This window comes from Liolophura sinensis, chromosome 10 (assembly GCF_032854445.1).
Source record: "Liolophura sinensis isolate JHLJ2023 chromosome 10, CUHK_Ljap_v2, whole genome shotgun sequence".
Classification (NCBI taxonomy): domain Eukaryota; kingdom Metazoa; phylum Mollusca; class Polyplacophora; order Chitonida; family Chitonidae; genus Liolophura; species Liolophura sinensis.
The window spans coordinates 30,737,479-30,759,373 of NC_088304.1; the positions used below are offsets into that span (position 1 = coordinate 30,737,479).

The window sequence follows — 21,895 nt, forward strand, 5'->3', positions numbered from 1 at the left end:
TATTTGGGAAGCAAGGAAACAGAAATGGACATTCTCCAAACATGTTTCACCTCTCCACTTTGAGCGGAAGTTTAGTTGTCTTTCCAGAGGATTGCGCGAAGCTTAGTTGTCTTTCCAGAGGATTGCGCGAAGCTTAGTTGTCTTTCCAGAGATTGCGCGATTGTTGATAGCTGACAAGTCAATGTACCAGTATAGAGAAAGATTTTTTTTGTTTGCTGCTTTAAATTTTGTCACCTTTGTTGTCTAATATCTTGTCATTAAAGCAGGTATAATAGAACAGAAATAAAGATACTTTACCTAGTCTAATGTTGTTCTTTTAGTACAGTGAATGTCGAAGGCTTGAAAATTTAGAGATTTGACGTCTGTGGTGCCTTGTTTCAAACAGTCACCTCTAGAACATTTAATGTTATAAAACGAACCAAAAAGCCTAGGAAAAATATAATTATTTTTTAATTAAACTGCACACATCATAGCTTTTGTATGTAATAAAAGTTTACTTACCTGTTTATATGTCCACTCACCAGGTGGCGCGTGTGACAGCAGTGACCGGCCAATCAGCTCTGTATGGCGTTCTGGTCCCCCATTTGTCCACACTAGAACTGGATGAGCACATCTACATCAAGGGACCAGAGGGGTGTTCTACAGAGGCCATCCAGCTTTGTGCTAACATTGGTATACATAAAGTCTATTTTAATATTACCTGTATGATTACATCTGCCAAATAGCTCACACATTAGAAAATGTTTTCTTGGTCAGTTTCTTGCATTTTCTTAAAATTTCTTACTTGAGAAAACAGAAAGATGTATTCCCTTCTGCAGATCAGGAAGGGTTTAAGTAGTATAACATTGTTGAATTTGTAAGATTTTGTTTATCACAAGATGAGTTTGTTGTTGTAGTACATAAGGAAATCTTGGATCTGATCAACAAGGGAGATCACCCAGTCACAGGCGTGTACTTCGGAGCTCACCAGAATAGGCTCACCATGCGCGATGTCAAAAAGCGCCCACAGGCCTTTCTGTCTGAGTTTGAGGCCACCTGTCACAAGAAACAACAGATTTTCCTCAAGGTGAGTATATTATTTACCTTTTCTGACTGGTCATTTTAATTTATTCACAAGCTGTCAATTTTGTGAGAATTGGTAGGCCGTTTGCGAAATCTTACGTTCATTGAATACATATGGTGTGCCTATCTGTATGTCACCTGTAAAAGTGTTTGCCAGTAATTTGTCCAAGGTCGGTGGTTTATGCGATGACATACGAGTTTTCTTCACTCATAAAAGTAACTACCGTTGTATTGTATATTAGCAAAAATTGTTGTTCGTAGTGTGAAACAAATATCAAATAAGTCGATAAATGTCTTTTTTTAGTACGAGTAGCATGATATAAAGTAAAGGTTTCGTGATAAATAAGCAAAACTATGTCGAAAATAAATGTACATTTATTGTCACTATAAATGTTTCCTAAACAGGCATACATTGCTGAAGGTTGGAGGTATTATCCTGTGATCAAACACTACAGATTTCACTGGTTGACTGAGAAGAGGTAAGGTTGTAAAATTTCCTTTTGGGTTAGTTGTCCGAATCTTTACTTACTTATGTTTCTTCTTTTATTTTGTAATCAAAATTGAGGAAGTTCTAAAAACAAACTCCAGCTAAGTGGCCATCGTACATACATGTGCAAACCACAGTTAACTCGACATCTTGTTGTCAGCAGGTGACTGCTAGTGGAATGTTAATAGCCTGCTATGAGTATGCTAGTGGCTTGTTTTATACTTAGAATCTCGAGTTAATATAATACTATATAATATATATATATGCTATATTAATGCAGTACATGTATGTTTTTTTTGTTTAATTATTTTATTTTTTTTGTCTTTCCACAGTTCTGAACCATTTTACCCAACTGATCCATCAGAGTTTTATAAGAGCATCTTCTTTGAGAAAGAAAGAGTAAGTCATGACATCTTGTCACAGTCACCACAGGAGTGAGTGAGTGAGTGAGCGCTTGGGGTTTAACATCGTACTTAACAGCTTTTCAGTCATATGACAATGAAAGAATCTTGAGAGTGTATGTAATGTGCCTCCTTGTTGCAGGACGGATTTCCATCGCTCTTTTATCTAGTGCTGCTTCACCGAGACAACTTACCGAAGGCAAGTAAGCCTCCCGGCCCGAGCTATTATACTGATACGGATCAACCAGTTGTTGCACTATCCCCTCCATGCTGAATGCCAAGCGAGGAAGTTACAACTTCCTCTTTTAAGGTCTTAGGTGTGACTCGACCTAGGATTAATCTTGGATCTAACGCTTCCAAAGCAGACACTCTACCAACTGTGCTATCGGGGCCGGTTGTCACCACAGGAGACACACATTTTGATACTATGGTTGTGTATGGGTAAGATTGTTTGTTTGTCATTCACTTGGACAGACAAGCATTTGGTTCAACCCCACCCTTGTGCAGAGAACCCTACCATTGCCCACAGGCACATGTTTGCACAAAAGCAATCAACACCTCTCATATAACAGGTGGTATGATGTTCTGTGAAGTTGGTTGAGATCACTTGCTGTCCGTCAGTATAACTTACATGTGTGTCAAGTGTGGGAATGTTTGTCATTTGCTTGCCAGTGGCTGGTGGTTTAATTGTCTGTGGAAAATCCTTGAGTATCATGAATCCCATAAATGTCTGTAAGCAAATAATTTTGATAATCTTGTTTTGATGATATCTCAGTGTCGGCGGTTTGTTGGAACATTGTGAGACTTGTATGATAGCTGTTGATATTTTGGTTTGTACACTATGAGATTAGAGTGATACAAGAGTCGTGTTCATACTGATTAGTAAACTGGAGACTACATTGTAGAATGACAGTTTTGCACAGTCAGAGAAATTTGTCTGTCTGTCTCTCAGCGTACTTTTCAGTACTGGGCAAAGATGTCGTGAGTTTGCATGAGTAATGCCTTTCATTTATTTGTTACTAAGATTTGTATAGTCTTGTAATTCCTAGCTTGTGACTGGCAACATAATTCCTGCAATGGGACATACCTGTATCTATAAAAGGTGTTATAATACAGTGTGACACATATTGTACATGTACAGGCCCATCATCATTTGACAGTGGGTAATCAGTAGTTATTTCCCTTTGTAGGCAGTGTTTTACCACCAAACCAGCAAATTTGACTTGGATGACCCTCAGAGTTATCCGGCAGTGCGGAGTGTCTGCGCTTATCTGGATCAAATGATTGCACAAGTGATAAGAGATAAGCACGAGTACTTTCACGTCCACAAATTATTGTGCACCCAGGCTCTGGTGAAACAGGTAAGAATACGGACTGCTCAAAAATCAAAAATTAGAGCTGTAGAAAATGATTGAAAAAATGTGAAGGACAATAAAATTCATCTTTTTTAAATTGTTGTTGTTTTATTTATTTCTTTAAAAAAAAAAACACTATTCTTTATATGTGTATTTATCTCAGGTTAAAATTCCCAGGATAAACCTGAGGTTGGATTAAAATATTTTTGATGTTGGCTATTTTGTGGGTGAGGGAGGAGGGGGCGTAATTTATGTAAGCTTTTTCACGTTGACCTAGAAAATGTAAAGATGTTAAATGTCCTCCAATCATGTCATAAGGTTACCTACCATAGTAAGGTAACAATAACCTGTGTCATGTGATTCCGTAACTCCACCTGAGATCTTATTATCTGAAATATGTTTAAAACATGTTAATCCAGGGATATCAAATAAACGCTAGTGAGATAATTTATAATACACTCCATGTATGTGGAGGATGTTTTTTTTGTGGATACATATATATGTATGATGTACCCTACGTGACCTAAAATTTCACTCACAAAAATGTCACAAAATATTATTTTTAATGCTGAAACTTGCAATGTTGTAGTAGAGTATCATCTCATGTTCCAAGCAAACTTCAAAACTTCTTTCTAATATCAATAGAACTCTCAGAATGGGGAAAAGAGGGCAAGTTAGTTATTGACGAATTTTATGGTCATTAAGGGAAGTTGCAATGAAAATGTGGTGAGGCTTTATAAAGGGGCATAACTCTGATATGGTGATATTGGACTTTCAAAACCAGGAATTGGGTTTATTTTATCACCAGGACAAGTCACTGCTGATGGAATCCTGGCGAATGTTTCACAGCCTAGCGGGACAGGTGGAGTATGTCAACACCCTGAACTCAACTCTCCAAGACTTGGTTGGCTTCGCTTTGGAGAGGAAAATTGAGAGTAAAAGCACGAGAAAGCAGAACATAGATGAAAATGACACTGCTGTGAAAAGCGGCCAATCCAGTGATACTGACAACACAGACTCTGTTTTGGTAATTGAATTCCATATTTCTCGAGTTTTATTTTCTTTCCTTTTTCAATCTGATAGTAATGTTTAAAGGCAAAGTAATCTCAGCATTAAAGAACAAGTTATCATCATCCGATAGAGCATTAAAAACTGTATGTTTATCAGAAAACTCTTCCAAATAATGTTATTTTAAAATTTTCTTCCCAAAATTATACGTGGTCAAGTATGTAAATTGTAAAGCCCCCACCAATACGTTGATCCTTATATTCCCCATGTCATATTATAACGGACTCATCAACTATATGTGTTCATGTATATATCGTATTTTGTTCATGGCTAGGTCTGTTTGTCTTGTATTATTACAATCAGTTATTAATATACCCAGACAATTTAGTGGGTACTATGTGCAGGTTTGGCACTCGAAATAGATAAATAGTCCTTAGCATGCAGTATATACAAACATAATTATTTGAGAGCTTTCTCTTCTTGATCCAACCCGATCAGAGCCCCCTAAATCTGGACATCTTGAACCAAACGGCTGTGGCATTCAGACAGAAGATCATTGATGTGACACAGTCAGGCATGACACTGTCATCTCCCAGAATTCCCACTGTTCTACACAGGAAGTTGGAGTCTGTGTTTCTCAATTCTAAACTCCTAGTTCAGGAACAAGTAAGTGGTTATGGCAACAAAGGAATTCAAAAGTAAAACAAAACAATTATTTGTATATTTTTGCAAGTACACGGTAAATTAGTTTATCATGTGGTTATGTTAAACAAGATATTAATATAGATACAATGTATGACATTATCGGAGGTAGCTAAGCACTGCTCATGTAGTCGGGCCCAGTGTCAGCACACTGTGACTGGATGAGGTGTCATGTCAGCCTGGTGACCTCAGCAGAGCATTCCTTTGAGACAGCAATATAAGACAGTGTAAGTCAGCATTGAAATTCACCTGCTGCAAGAAACATGTGATATAACAGAAACAATGTTAAAAAAGACAAGCCAAGTGAACATTTATTTACATACACTATTTACTTGTATTTACAAAGAAACATCCCAGATGTAATACATATGGATCCATTTGGTATGTTGTAATGAAATTGTGACGCCCTTGTATTTTCTCTGTCAGAAGAAATAATGTTTTACATATCTCCTTTCATTTTGTAGACTATTGCACACCTTGAGGAAATCAAAAACATGATGGCAGCTATTAGCAACATGGTGTCATGTGACCTCCATGAGACACTCCCATTGGCTTCATATTCTGTAGACAGGATTTTGGCCGGTCCAGATGCTAGAAGCAGAAGAGTTCTGTCAGCTAAACTAGACAGACCAGAGACAATTTTAAAGCGACCTAGAGCTAGAAAAACAATGGGGTATGATTTTGACTAGTTATTTAATCTTTGTGTCACTGGTATGACACAAGTGATTGGGAATTAAAATGTAGAAAGTGACCAAAGAACTAGGTGTATTTTACCTATATGCTTCACTCTGATTGGCTCATCCACCTTTAATATAGGGCACTGAATTTTCTTCTTTTTTTTGTGAAGTTTAATTGATTTCTAATCAGAAAAATTGTTAGTTTTAGTACAAAAGTATCATGTAAAGGACTTTATATTCTTCTGAAAGTGCATTTCCACAGACCAAATTTTATGTAAGATACAGTATTCATGAATTTAGTCTTAAGTAAGAGGTATTTAATTCTTGCTGTGGTTTGTGATTTAATCATATCATATAATGTCACATGACACCACTGTATGTATGTGCCTGAGGAACACGATACTGTGTGTGACATAATGTTTCACAAGACCGCTATATGTATGTGCCCGAGGAACACGATACTGTGTGTGACATAATGTTTCACGAGACCACTATATGTATGTGCCCGAGAAACACGATACTGTGTGTGAAATAATGTCTCACGAGACCACTATATGTATGTGCCCGAGGAACATGATATTGTGTGTGACATAATGTCTCATGAGACCACTATATGTATGTGCCTGAGGAACACGATACTGTGTGTGACATAATGTCTCACGAGACCACTATATGTTTGTGCCCGCGGAACACGATACTGCGTGTGACATAATGTCTCACGAGACCACTATATGTATGTGCCCGTGGAACATGATATTGTGCGTGACATAATGTCTCACGAGACCACTATATGTATGTGCCTGAGGAACATGATACTGTGTGTGACATAATGTCTCACGGGACCACTATATGTATGTGCCCAAGGAACACGATACTGTGTGTGACTTAAAATTTCATTCATGACAAGGTGACTCATTTTGCCTGATCCCAAGAGTTCTGTTGACCTTTGAAAGGTGTTTTGAAGGGTTTTTTGTTTAAGATAAACTGAAAAATGGAAGTGTCAGCACCAATATAGTGTGATATTTTGTGACCATTATTTGCCTCGAAAAAATGTGCTTTTTGGGCAAAGGTTTAGGGCAAATAGAGTTAACTAGTTTTTCCGAAAAACTATTTCGGTGTCATTCATTTATAGCTATATAACTGTTAATGGTTCTGTGGCTATGAATAATTCATATGAAGTTAAGGATTTTTAATTCTTAAAGTCTGCTGCTACATGTACGTTTATCATGTTCATGCAGTCAAAAAGATAACTACAAACAAATTTCCCAGTCAGAGTGTCTTATCTGATAATCGTTGCACAATGAGATAAATGAACAGACCAGGTACAGCTTAGCTATAATTACTTATCAGTGAAAAGAATTTGGTAGAAAGATAAAAATATTTTTACAAGTCTTCTTGGCACAGAATAAAATTGTTAAAACTTGACTTTTTGGATTATGATGGCTAGTGAACAATGTACCAAACTGTGTTGTCTGCGAAATGTATATTTAAATGAACATATATTTGGTAAATACTTGCTTTTGGATTTACATGTGTTATTATGTACTTGCTAAATGTTGTTACCGTTATTTATGTTGGTAACCTTTCTCTCATTCTTTAAACAATGTAGTAGAGTTATCAAGTTGTAATATTTGACGTTTGTAAAACATTATTTATACATAGTGTAACTCTTTTCACTATAAAAACGTCAAACGGTAATAGGTGAATGCACTTCAACGTTGCCAAATTTATTTTTCTAAAGTTATAACATATAGAAGTAATATATTAAGATTGCTATGTCAGGTATAAATATTACCACAGGTTTATGTTTACTGTAATGGATTATTTCAAAAAAAATCTTTCTAAACCCAGACAAGTGTCTGTACCCACCTATGGTGTGAATTCCTTCACTCTGCATGTATGAAATCAACTTCCGTTGGCTGATAAGAGACTTTTTGTTTGGGAGGGTACTGGACCATTGGCCTATTCAACTACAGCCTCACTCACGATCAGCCAGTCAGCCTTTGACCAGTGAGGGCACATTTCTGAATCGAGCTTTTTCAGCTGCCGTCTAAAGTCAGGAGGTATTTAATGTACCTGGTGAGGGCCGAATGGTTTAAGGCCTCAACCCATAAACCTGATCACCTTCATGAACTCAAATATTGTTGAGCACAATTTTACATCTAGTGGAAGAAAAACCTGTTGGGAGTTTGGTGAATAATCACCGTTCATTTGGACCATGGTTTTCCGCTAAGCACAAACATTCAGCCGCAGGGCGACGTAAACGAATGTTACATGTTCAAGAGAAGACGTTTGAAATAAACTTCATATACGACCACGTCATCGTGTTGACCTCCTTTTGTCGCCAAGGTCCCGAGAAAAGTGAGGCAAGTCGAAGATTCCTTTCCCGCTACTCTTAACATTGAATAAACACACCTGTCCAGGTCAGAACGATTAGAAGACGAGCATATTAATAGTCCACTTTTCATTTAATCACGGCAGGTTAGCATTTTCCGTTTTACTCGAGCAGACACTGAGTGGAAAATATTGTCAAAATAGCATGGAAGTTCATGCAAAATTCTGCTTCTCGGTGACATACATGTAAGTCTAAATTTTCGCTTTGTTGACGTTCACAATGTATCTATGTTTTGGAGGTTGTACTGTTTTAACTTGACAAATTCGGGCTATCTTCCACTGTTCGTTGTTCATTTTCCAATGCTTACCCTGCTGTCTTTGGCTATCTTTTTCCGAACAGAAGAGAAATTCTGTCCATTCCCAAAACTCGCATATCATTTTTAATATTACTGTATAGCGAAAAAATATCGTGTAATGCGCTCCAAAACCTTTGACCTGAAGTCAAATGTTCACAGGGAAATCGACGGTCGGGCGGACGGATGAACATTAAGACAGGGTCGCTGAAAATCATTAGGGTTCGTCATGATAAAGTGGAAGTGTGGTGAACTTGGGGTAAACTGTTGAAGAGACAGTGTGTGAACAAACCTGTCGTAAAATTCACTTTAATGACCCCCAATGACCTTGAAAAAAATGCCAGGGTCGCTGAAACCAGTTGGTTTCTTTTTCATGAAAAAGTGTAGTTAGGCTTATGGCGTAGGTTTGGTGAACTTGAAGTAACCGGGCGCTGCGACAAGTATAGCCTAACGCTTGGCCAATATTGGGCGAGGGATAAGGGTCTCGCGTAGAGTGCTGTACCCTGTTTTTTGGCGTCATGTATTCTTACGTATTGTATTTTGTTTAGGAAATTGTTGGGAGAGCACGTGACAAAGCAACGCCCAATAGTATTTTTTGAGGAGATAGAAGACTTTAATACCATTACATGCTGCCATGCAGACTACACGTCAACCGCAGTGCGGAAACCTCAGTGCCCAAGTGCTTAGCGCGCTATAGCGCAGCACAAGAACTCAGGAGCTTCTCACTAATGGGGTCGCTCCGGTGGTGTACGAACGTGGAAATGTGGATAGTCGTGGGTTTCCTCCGGGGCCAGCCCTGCCCCCCCCCCCCCACCCACTCCACACACACACACACTCACACACACACACACACCACCGTATTGCTGGCTTCCGTCGTGTAAGTGGAATATTCTTGAGTACGGCGTAAAACACCAATCGTCTAAATAAATCAAACATGTTGGGTGTTGTTGCTTAGGCACATGTAAATGTATATGCCCGGCATTGTCACCGTGCTCATGCGCTGTTGAAATTAACGTCACTACAATGACTTCACACGTCCCGCATCGGACTTTTGCCTGTATCCCATTATCTAGTCTTATAATTGTGTCGGTATTTAATGGGCCAATGCGATTTTTACCTCACCTAGTTTTGGGCACGATATTGGAGCAATGTTGCTATATCAGCCCATGTTAATATCGCTCCAATACGTCCGACATGGCTTTCTTCTCCTGCTGTATGGTGATGACGTCTCGTGGTAACACCGTATACAGGCCATAGTCGACACTGTTTTATCAGGATGTAAATGAAAACAAATAACACCGGCTTTCACGAAACTGTCATTGTTTTAATGATGAAAATGCTTGTTACAATGCCAACGTTACGTGTGCAGTTACCACATCAAACAGTACCCAAACTTAACACGATTTCTCGCCTGTTATTAGTTCAAAAGGCAGCATCGATCGTGTGTTGTTTTGCTGTTGTAAGTGACCTTTGTCAACTGAATACACACATACACACTCACACACATATATATATATATATCGTGAACAGAAAAAAGCTACATGAAAACATGATCTGTGACCAGGAAATGCGACGAAAACCCCTAGCAGTAACATATCACGGGAGGATGGCGAGAGAAAATGACAAGCAGCAAACGAAATGACAGCGATGTTCAAAAAGCCGCAGACATTCCCCGCAACGCCACGCGCGGAATGGCGCGTACTGTGTACAAGCTAGGAGACGTGCGCAAGTGTTCTGACATGCGCATAATACGGCTTATGGTTTGGGATATTCGCCCCACTGAATGTTTGATTATTTGTCAGATAGCCTCAAACTATATTACCTGGCCCAGGATCACGAAGCGATCTTAGATCTAAGTCAAAATTTGAATCATTAAATTTGGTATGTTCCTTCCCGTTTTTTGAGCTGAAATTTGTTGTACACTAACTTACCCAGAGTTTGTGTTGTCAAGCAGTATTTTGACGTGGTTCCATCAGAAATAACAATTTTAAAGTGATTTTAAATTTTGACTTAAGTCGAAGATCGCTTCGTGATCGCGGGGCCTGATTTCTGAGCTGAATTTTCTAGGTTAAAACTTCTAAAGCGTTTGCCACTCTTGGGTAAATGTAGAATACCTAAAGTTCAGCTGTGGCTAGACTGTCTCACACGATCAGGGACGATTCTGTATCCCTTGAACGTTATAATAACATACTTTTCGGAATTTAAATGGTACCCACAAAGGCTAATTTACTCGTTCTATCGAATTTCCTATTGTCATGACAACCATTTAATTTTTCGTTTACATTTGCAGCGCTATGCTATTTTTTTTTAACAAAGAGAATGAAAAGGATGTGTCATTGGAAAGATCACTATAACATATATATTTATATAAGTACATGAACTTTTTTGTTCTGCTGGATAAAGTGCTGTAAAGTGTTCAAATCCTGAAGTGTTTTGTTTTGGACAACTGGTGTCAAATAACAATCACGTTAGTTTTTTGCTTAACCGCAAGCAACGTACCGCTGGAGCAGTTCCTATATATACATGGGAAAACATTGCATTTTTAAACTTTCTTTTTAAAGGCTAACATGAAAGAAGAAAAACTAGGTTCCACGATGCATGTTAGCATCCCAGCGTAACAACGCTGTCCATAAATCGAACATTATGCTGCATATAATTCAGTACAAAAACGGAACGCCTCAACCACTATCCATTCCGCCTATTGTCATTGACTTACCGTTATACAATTCATCCGTATCAAGCCAAGTACAGCGTAGGATGAACTTGGATTTTAAATCCAGTCAAGCAAATGTCAACGGTTACATGAATTATGTGTAAAATGATAAAAATGTTCTTCGTGCTGACCTTTTTGACATTTATTCTAACAATATAATCTCGTTGCCATGGAAACCTTCGCATCAAAATGCACTTTGTCATCCTAAGCGACAATTGTCCCGAGAACACAGTGAAAAATATTTTAGCACATCAAAATACATAATATATATATATAAAAAAAACAGAATTCCAAAAGCACCGTCTTTTTTAGCCATATCACAAATTCTCATAAGGACAGTTTTAAATATGGCGGGGAAGGTCGGTCATAACTCTCTTCGCTTGCGCTTGTGCCGGTTGACGTCGTGACCGGAACTTCGTACTCCGACGATGAAATGGAGGCGACCGTCTGCTCAGTGGAGTTGCTCTTGTTCAGTGAGGAACGATAACCTGAGCTGCGGACTGAGGAGTAAATGTGTGTAATGTTGTAGTCCGGGTCAACTTCCGTTTCCTGGCTGTTACTCCGAGGCTTCATGAATTTCATTGGCCAATCACCACGTCTTTTTCTTGAAACAAAAGAAGAAAAAAAACAGAATTAGTCCCTACAACCTGACAAACTTTTCCCGCGCAATGGCCAGCATTTTTTTCACATATTGTCATCGTAAAAGCATGATTACGTTGTTAACAGCTTTGGCCGACATCGGTTTGGGAGGGGGGGTAGTTCTTCAAATGAACTCCACCATGTTTTGTATTTTTGAATAAAAAAAAACACAGATATTGATATAAACACAGATAGAAATAAAACACTCCATAAGGCAGATATTTTGGGGGGGACACAAACGACACATTTAGGGGTAGACCTGCCTTTTCCCGCGTACTGGCGATTCGGGTCCAAGCTGGACTAACCGTTGTGCATTGTCTTACAATGTGTGATTATGCTATCATATGTTCAGTTTGTGGTAAAACGTCATTGCAAAGGCACATATTAACAACAGGCTACACAACTTAAGAATGAGTTACGGGTATTATAGGTGGGAAAGGTACCTCACTGTGGGCTCTCACTGCTATATTTTGTGTGTTTTTTCTTCGTATAATTAACCTTCCCAACATTCATGCGGCTTTCTATGTACAAAAAGGTCACCTCGGCTGAATTGTGACAGCCAAAACAAGGCAAGATCAAAGAATAAATTTTTGTCAATGATGTTCAGCAACAGTCAACTGAATTCATCCTGGTTTGTACAAAACTGGCACCAAAGGGTCTTTAGCTCAGCAAAAGGGGCTGTTTTCCACACTGACATAGGCCTAATGTGTGTGTATGAACCTGTTGTTTTACGAGAAGAAAGCCCTTTGGGGTTTCCATTCCCGCCGGCGAGCGGCACAGAACTAACTCCTACTGTCTATAGTAGTCTTTATTGTTGTTGTTGTTTATGTATATATCTGTATTAACATATATGTATTAACCTTTGTACACTAATTCTTCACTTTAGAACAATGTACCAACCTCAAACATTTCAAACACAGTAACAATTAAAATGTTTATTTCGAGGAAGTTTAAAATCCGCACTCTGATTCTTTTCCCCGAGCAATATACCCAACCATAATTTAAGCTTTTTCTGTTGTTAGTTTGTCTTTTCTAACCCTTGAAATAAATCACTTAAATTTTAAGTTGCTTGATAAATGCCAGCCTCTGGGTTTTCATGGAACATTCTACTGTTAAATAGCGAGATGTTGGATCTTTTTTTTAATCTTAGTCGAAGTTGGTTGAATATTTGAGTTCTGTCGCCATCTCAACCCTACGTTTGTTTCGTTTTTCTTCTTGAGAAATTTGTTTTAGTGATTGTTAGAAATGAATTCTGTACGCTGTTATCGTCTGGGGTCTTCGTTTTTAACATTTGATAGGTGTGTGCAGTTTTAGTGGAACCGAAACTTATGGACCTACTAAAAAAAACCCACAGCATATATATCTGAGTCCAGAGCAAAACAGTTAGGTCAGGTGAACTAACTTGATTGAAGCTGATACAAAAACTCTTAAGAATGCCCTCAGCTAGCGCTTTAATCAAACGTCACGCATTTGTACACCTTCCGATTTTTCGAGATTTCATTGAAAATTGGTAATGATTCTCACCCCAAGTGAACCTCTCTCTAAAGCCTTACCTGAACAGATAACACAACACGATGATTAGGATGAGGATTAAGACGAGGAGTCCAAGGGGGAGACCCACGTACAGAGCCAGATCGCCATCGCTCACTTTATCCTTGGAGGGTAGATCACCTTCTTCGTGCGCGTCTGAATCTATGGACATCGTAGAAGGTATTCCTCGGGTAAACTTATAAAACAATTCCTCCACGAGAAAAGTTAAATGAGTAGGCTTACTCCCCGATGTCAGCGTAGCGTGATGAATTAGGCTTACTGTATGGTCTGTTTAAAACAATGTTTCAAAGGATGTTTGTTCTGTATATTTGATATATTCTTTGCCCTCCGATGAATTTCGTCACCTACTTACACTAAAGCGTATGTTTTTCTCCTGTGGACGTCAACGGGTAAATGTCATCTCGCCACAAATCACGCATTCACGCGTGATTTAAAACTGCTGACGTCAGGGGTTCAAGATGGAGAATCAACAGATTGAAACATTTTCCAGTACAACTCTACTTGTAGCTTACACAGTTTTCGTCATACACTTCTCTCTCTCTCTATATATATATATATATGATCAAATGCTTTTGAGCTGAATATAAAATAACCCTTAATCCTATCTGCTTGATTATTTAGGGTCTATACACACCGCCCCCCCCCCCGTGGCGAAGCGTGTCGCGAAAATGTATCCGAATTACGAAAATAGATGTATTAGATTACAGATAAACATGTTTTGTTGTTTATCCCAGCAGTGGAAAACAAACCAAGCAACAAGGTGAAATCCGTCTAGATGCGGTGTGCATTGTATAGGGTGTGGATCGAGGCTTAACGCAGTTACAGGATTTGAGATTTCCTGCTCAGAAAAAGATGAGAAACGTTATAAAATATACAAAGTGCCACGAAACAATTGCATCATTTAATACAATGTATTTTTCAACCAAACAACAGACAGAAGCTTATTCAACGAAGGCAAGAGGACGTTCATGTCCGCATCTAGCATGACGTGTCCCCTCTACGTGAACGTTTCTTTTTTTTTTTTTTTGAAGAGATTTTTTATATGAGACAAACATTTGCAAAAGGTACTTTATAGATGTGTCTATAACTGTAATGTTATCGTCATAAAGACTAAATAATATTCTGCTTGTTAGCTTCACTTATGTGCATTTTTTTAATAATTGATTTAATAATGATCCCCCCCCCCTTCCAAATTTACTGGGATTGGTTTACAAGAGATACATACATACACATGTACATTCTAGCCGCTTATATGACTATAAGGTTGTGACCATTACTTCGAATTTGAATTTTACGCAACAAAAGTAACCGGAATTTTTTGTACTTGCTCAGTCAGTTAGTTAACTGTCAGAACAGGAAAAGGTATAAAAATTTTAAAAAGTTATCGAAAAACAAAAACATGAAAAAGAAACAGTACCTTGCCTATTCCAAAAATAGAAACGTGATGTTTATTCGATGTTTGCATTTAAACTAACAATTAATTAAACAAAAAAGTAGACAAATATACCCCCCTACCGCATAATTAAAACAGAATCCCAAAGCATATATAAGTTGACACTAAGCATATGTAAGTGTAATAGAGCTCAAATCTTGGTGCGTGCGTTAACGCCTCGGATGGAGATCAAATTAGTTCCCTGCAGAGATTTAAAATGTGAGTAAAAATGTGAATGTGAGCGTCTTCCTAAAAGGAAATAACACCTTGTCATTAAAAGAGAAATATTTTCGCACTTTTTAAAACCACAGTATTAAACTTAAGGAAAGAGCGAAAACTACAATACATGTACTATTATTCAGTAATTTGCATGTTAATTCTTTCATTAAGTTAGATAAAACTTGAATAGGACGCTGCTAATTATTGACTGCTGTTATCATGAGCCGTTTTAGCGTATTCTTACCTGACACTTGTAAATTTGTAATTCCCATCTTTTCTCCGCTACTGGTAAAGACCCTACACCTGTAAGTGGCGGCATCATCATCTTTCACCTTTGTTATCACGAGATCAAAGTTAATTTTCTCCCTTCCTTCAGATATGTATGACGTCACTTTCTTTGAGGGCTCAAAACGAGGCTGTGATTCGCCCCTCGTATACTCCGCCACTGTTTCGAATCCTTCCCCTCTGTCTTTCTCCCACGAAATCGTGTACCATATTATGCCTTCCGTGCGAAATTCACACGGCAAAATCACACGGGATTTTTTCAAAACGCTGATAAATGTTGAGGTTTTTACATTACCTTAAAACAAAAAGAGACACTGCACTGAAAAAAATGTTCGTTTTTAGGTTTGTCAATATAGTTTAAAGGCTTGTCACATGACCAAATCTCGGCACACTTTCACTGAATACACATGTAGCAGGTATTAATTAAAGGATTGGTAGGATTATGTGACTTTTTGTGCAATGTCCGCATTAATAAAGCGGACAGCCGGCCATTGGCGGAAGGCGTCTGCCGCTGAATAGAGTCACAAGAGTTAATCTGTATTTCATTATCTCGGTGGTATGAGACAAGGCCTCATTATGTGCCCACTACGATTTGTTTGGTTTTGTGGGATAAGCAGGCCCATTGTATCCGCCTTACCGGAACTATCTTGCCTTAGTTTAAACCAAATATAATCTAAGTTAATTAACAGTCAGGGAACGAGTGAAACCATTACCTTTACACAATAGAGCAGAAGTCCAGGCACTCTCAAGGCCAGTCTTTATTGCGCATTAACTTTTTTCGAAGAAACCTTTTGTGACAATATTGTAGTTTCCTTCCGTGTGTTTTTTTTCTATGACCGAATGACACATGTTTTTTAGAAGATTGAATTGCTTTCGACAGTTAAATAAATATAAACGTACGTGTGCGCTTTTGTAGGAACTATAATTGTTGAAGTTTAAATAAGTTGTAACTGATACCGACGGCCATGCAGTGTCAGACAAGAAGTTTGTTTTCGACTGTGACATTTGTCATCTAAGTATAAATATATATACAAAATTGTGTTTTGCATGTCGTTCCGTGGAGACATTGCAAGAAATATGTCGACATTGAGAGCGACGTGAAAGTGAAGGAACGTAGAAAAACAACTCCACCTTGGCATGTGCTTTGAAAGCTTTCTATGCAGCTTATCTATAGCGAGAATTGGTTTCGAACTCATGGCTTCTTTAACCCCACGTCGGTGGGTTAAACAGATCGACCATGCAGTGATGGCATAACTTATACTATTAAAACTGTTCTTAACGGTGCTTAAATTAAAACAGTTAGCATTGTAACACTGACAAGCACAAATACCGTGAGCATCTACTAAGTTCGGGTAAAGTATGTCTGGGACTAATATTCATGTGGAGACAAAAGTTTATACGGATGAACAATACATACAAATAAAACACCAGGTAAAAAGACAGTTACAATATGCACATAGTTGTACCTATGTACCACACACGCCTGAAGCAAATTCCTAAAAACATACATTTTATGCACAACAGAACACGCAAACAATACATACAGTACACAGTAATGAATATAATCTTTTTCCAATACACAAGCTCTCACGAACATTCCTCACGTGGTGATTTGAATTAAAACACTCTGGCCCAGATTTAGTTTTCTCCAGTTTATTTTTAGAGAAAACCAAAACAAGATATATTAAGCTATGAAGAGGCCTGAAGAGAACAGGGCCGAAAAGTTCTCCCTGTCGTACAGCACTCCAAGCGTTGATCTGACGTATCACGAAAAGATGCGATGACCTGGCGAAGAATTTTAAGGTACGCCTATCACGAGTTGTGTCTACGGTCTCAACTGTGTGAACTTTATATAAATTGTAACTGAGGTAACGGGATAATCACCCAGTAGTGAAGAACATCGTGAACGAAAGACCGTAGCATCACACTGGGTTCATGTGTACTTTTCAATAATCATCCAATGGTAATTTGAATCATTATTGCACGACAAAATTATATCATGTTTTCCATGGTGGAATTCTTGGATAATATTTATGTTCATGTAAAACTTTAACTGAACCAAAAAAAAAATCCATTTGAGGGAAAACAGTATAATTCACTATACTGCAAGTTTTGTTTAATGAAATACTATAGCATATTCCGCTAGTTCGACAGATGTGTTACGCATGGAAAACATATCACAACCCTGACTACACAAAGCCAGTTTTGTCGTAAGTCAAAAATGAGTCCGATTTAAAACTTTAAAACTCGACTGTTTGACTTTAAATGCGAACACATAACACATCTTGTGTTAAGACAGATGAATGAAAATTTGAACCCATTTACCCATACACTCTGCATTACATCAAGGTTTTAAATTGAATTTGTGTACTTATACACCCTGCAGTGTGTTCGAACTCACAATATGCTTGTTGACAGCTAAATTACGCGGATGCCGCCATCTTTTCCACACGAGCCACGAAGGCCTAAATTAAGTCGTTGAAACAAAGAGCTATTGTGTTAATACCTGTTAAAAACATAAAACACAATATTTTTGCACAAAAAAGGCTTTTGAGTCATATCAGCATAGATTTGATGCACAAATCTATATATGTTTTTTAATGTTTTCGTAAATTTTTAAAACATTTTTCTTTTCAGTGAGCTCGTCCAGTTAGGTACACGCACCGATATGACAAACGAGGAAGATGTTGAAACGCTAATGGACGTTGTCCATACGTATACACAAGAGAACTTCTGTCATATATCTCATAAAAGTTGCACTCCACGTTGCTATTACTTCACATATATGCATTAGGTAGAGAGCTTCGTACTGCGCCCTTTGGACTGACATTTCATACATCCTTCAGCGTATATTGAGTGCAGAATGCCTTGTTGTACAATGCATGAAAGTTACATCTTGTAATTTTATCTTACATTATAACAGTTTAAAATAATGGTGATTTACCTGAAAACTAGCTTACCTTCGGTACTTGCGCTTTCCTCAGAGCCTTGACAAAGCGACCAAATGAGAAACACTTGGCAGAGCAGAGAAAAATTCCGGTGATGTTGAAGCGCCATCAAGATGTACCATGAAGGGAGCTGGAAGAAGTTATGCTCTACTTGGCCGCTAGGTGGCTGGATGTATTCTCTTGATCAAAAGCTCAGATCACGTTTGTACATTTCACTGCACCGAAGCCAGATCCGAAAAAAATACATGGATCATCCTCCGCATTCTGTATATGAACAGTCCCCTCATTTATTTCTACGCTAGGCGAGGAAGTATTTCAACTCAGTGCTAAATAGACTGTTTTACATTTCCACTTAAGACTAATTAAAACTCTAAATGATTTTTCACAGAAATAAGCGAAGTATAATATCTCGCCTGCGTAAAATTAGAAGCAAGCCCATGCAAAAATGACGTCCTGAAAAGCATTTGACCAGCGGGGGAGATAGCTATGTCTCATCCCTCAATCGACGTCCCGGAGAGTAGAATATATCCTTATGTGACTAAACGTGACGAACTGTACGTCTAATCCTTCCCAGGTGTAGGTCTAAACTTATCTTCGGCTTGAACTAAATGCGCTGAGGTGAAAACAATGATGCCTGTGAAGACATGAATTGCTTTTTTTCTCTTCTTACCCCGTATTACAAGCTCGCAACACACACTGCCATTGCAAGTCCATGACGAGTTAAAATGTGTACACAGGAAAACTACAGCCAACATCACACACATATGTTTTCCCCGCCGGCTATTCGAATTCTGTGCCGCATAATGCGTCTGTCTTTCATCATGTCTATAAGAATTGGATATTTAAAGAATATAAAATCACATCTGCTGTTTTTATTTTAATTTTATCGTGTCTACATGTAGATAGTTTTACATTTTGTTGCTCGCAGGATACCTGGATTGGTCAGTATTCTTTTTGTGAATGATTTAATGTTAAAGCCGAAACTTTGCTGAGGCAAGGTAGATTGGGTCAGACGCTATTACCATGGTGACGCACTGTATAGTTGCTAGACGTTACGCTAGGCGGCAGTTACGACTGTATTGCAAGACTTTTTGACGGGACTGAGATTGACCAGTAATCCGAGATTTTGAGGTCTTATGCACGACAAACAATGTCACTCCACACATGGTGAGACACAGAGGGCGCGGGTTCAAACCCGGGCTTCGACAGGGTAATTGTGCCCCCCTCCCCCCTCCCCCCTCTAGGACACGTCGAAGAACGTGGACAAACATAGATTAGTTCATAATTAACATGTCACAGCTCGGTAGTTTCTGCCATCCATGAAAGTGGCGACCATCGCATAAAATTTCTTAAGTATGGTGTTCAACAAAATCAAATGAAAGAAAACAAATGGAAGGTGATGCCTCAAAAAAGTGTCATGCCAACGTCATCAGACAGGACACCTCGTCTAGCCTTAGTATACACTGACACCCGAACTATTTCACAAAGCGGCGATACATTTTTATATCGAGCATTTGTCGTACGATATTTTGTTCGTAAGTATTAGCGTACCATTGTGTATATGTGTGATTATCGTACATGTACGATATCTTTGTGAAACTGGGCCCAATGTCGAGTGCTCTTTGTACGTATTTAATTGTTTGTTTAATTGTAATTTAACACCAGACTACGGCGGTCATTGCAGTTTTATGGGTGGCGGAAACCCAATGTCCCCCGGTATTAACCTCAGACCTTGGGCAAGTTAATGGGGAACTTTCAATCGGGTACCGGCCCGGATAGCACAGTTGGTAGAGCGTCCGCTTCGGGACCGGTAGATCCAGGATCAGTCCTTGATCGAGTCACACCTAAGACTTTAAAAGAGGAAGTTGTAACCTCCTCGCTTGGCGTTCAGCATGAAGGGGATAGTGCAACGACTGGTTGACCCGTATCAGTATAATGGCTCGGGCGGGGCCGCTTACTTGCCTTCGGTAAGTCGTCTCAGTGAAGCAGCACTAAATAAAAGAGCGGTGGTCCGCTACAAGGAGGCACATTACACGTACATGCACCCTAAGGATTCCTTCGTCGTCATATGACTGAAAAATTGTTAAGTACGACGTTAAACCCCAAGCACTCACTCACTCACTCAATCGGGTTATGTTTGGGCCAATCAGGCGCGAGTTATTTCTATAACTGGAGAACGCGTCTCTTTCCGCTTACGTCACTCGAACTCTGCTTTGCATTTCACCCTATGTGCGTGAGGTAAGAGTGACAGTGGGGTAAAAGTGACGGTGGGGTAAGAGTGACGGTGGGGTAAGAGAGTTACAGGTTTGTAAGAGTGACGGTGGGGTAAGAGTGACGGTAGGGTAAAAGTGAACTTAGGGTAAGAGTTACGGGTTTGGTAAGAGTGACGGTTTGGTAAGAGTGACAGTGAGGTATGAGTGACGGTGGGGTAAGAGTCACGATGGAGTAATAGTGACCTTGGGGTAAGAGTGACGGTGGGGTAATAGTGACCTTGGGGTAAGAGTGACGGTGGGGTAAGAGTGACAGTGGGGTAAGAGTGACGATAGGGTAAGAGTGACAGTGGGGTAGAAGTGACGGTGGAGTAAAAGTGACGGTGGAGTAAGAGTGACGGTGGGGTAAGAGTGACGGTGGGGTAGGAGTGACGGTGGGGTAGGAGTGACGGTAGGGTAAGAGTGACCGTGGGGTAAAAGTGACGGTGAGGTAAAAGTTACGGGTTTGTAAGAGTGACGGTGGGATAAGAGTGACAGTGGGGTAAGAGTGACGGTAGGGTAAGAGTGACCATGGGGTAAAAGTGACTGTGAGGTAAGAGTTACGGGTTTGTAAGAGTGACGGTGGGATAAGAGTGACGGTGGGGTAGGAGTGACGGTAGGGTAAGAGTGACGATAGGGTAAGAGTGACGGTGGGGTAAGAGTGACGGTGGGGTAAGAGTTACGGGTTTGGTAAGAGTGACGGTTTGGGAAGAGTGACGGTGGGGTAAGAGTGACGGTGAGGTCAGAGTGACGCTGGAGTAAAAGTGACAGTGGAGTAAGAGTTACGGGTTTGGTAAGAGTGACGGTTTGGTAAGAGTGACGGTGGGGTAAGAGTGACGATGAGGTAAGAGTGACGGTGGGGTAAGACTGACGGTGAGGTAAGACTGACGGTGGGGTAAGAGTGACAGTGAGGTAAGAGTGACGGTGGGGTAAGAATGACAGTGGGGTAAGAGTGACCTTGGGGAAGGGTGACAGTGGGTTAAGAGTGACCTTGGGGTAAGAGTGACGGTGGGATAAGGGTGACAGTGGGGTAAAAGTGACGGTGGGGTAAGAGTAACGGTACGGTAAGAGTGATGGTGGGATAAGAGTGACGGTGAGATAAGAGTAACGGTAGAGTAAGAGTGACGGTGGGGTAAGAGTGACCGTGGGGTAAGAGTGACAGTGGGGTAAGAGTGACGGCTTCGTAAAAAGTTCTTGTCAGAAGTTGATTTATAGAGCTAGAAAGCACTGGTTTAGGTCTGTTTTCACCCCTCTTCCTAGCTCAGGTTATATTATTTATGGTCTTTTCCAGTGCAGCTTTTGAACCTAAGACCAGTGCCGCAGGTTGAGACTCACCGCTCATTTTACCACTGAGCATTGTTCCAGTCTTCCTTTTCCTAACACATCCTTAAACGTCAATCAAGAAATCTGTTAATCCCTGGTAGATCAAGGGCAAGAAAGAGGCGAACACAAATATACAGTAGTCAGAATTTCTATGGGC

General features: G+C 39.5%; 1 protein-coding gene across 1 annotated transcript in view; it reads left to right on the top strand.

The window, feature by feature from the left end:
• Positions 1–8,022, top strand: part of LOC135477103 (uncharacterized) — a 37,745-nt gene extending 29,723 nt beyond the window's left edge. Inside the window, exons 19-26 of the mRNA XM_064757256.1 lie at positions 525–672; positions 897–1,066; positions 1,468–1,541; positions 1,882–1,948; positions 3,141–3,311; positions 4,114–4,332; positions 4,812–4,979; positions 5,480–8,022. Of these exons, the coding sequence (XP_064613326.1) occupies positions 525–672; positions 897–1,066; positions 1,468–1,541; positions 1,882–1,948; positions 3,141–3,311; positions 4,114–4,332; positions 4,812–4,979; positions 5,480–5,704 (1,242 nt within the window). The 3' untranslated portion in view covers positions 5,705–8,022. The remainder of the gene's footprint in view (positions 1–524; positions 673–896; positions 1,067–1,467; positions 1,542–1,881; positions 1,949–3,140; positions 3,312–4,113; positions 4,333–4,811; positions 4,980–5,479) is intronic.
• Positions 8,023–21,895: the final 13,873 nt, after the last annotated feature.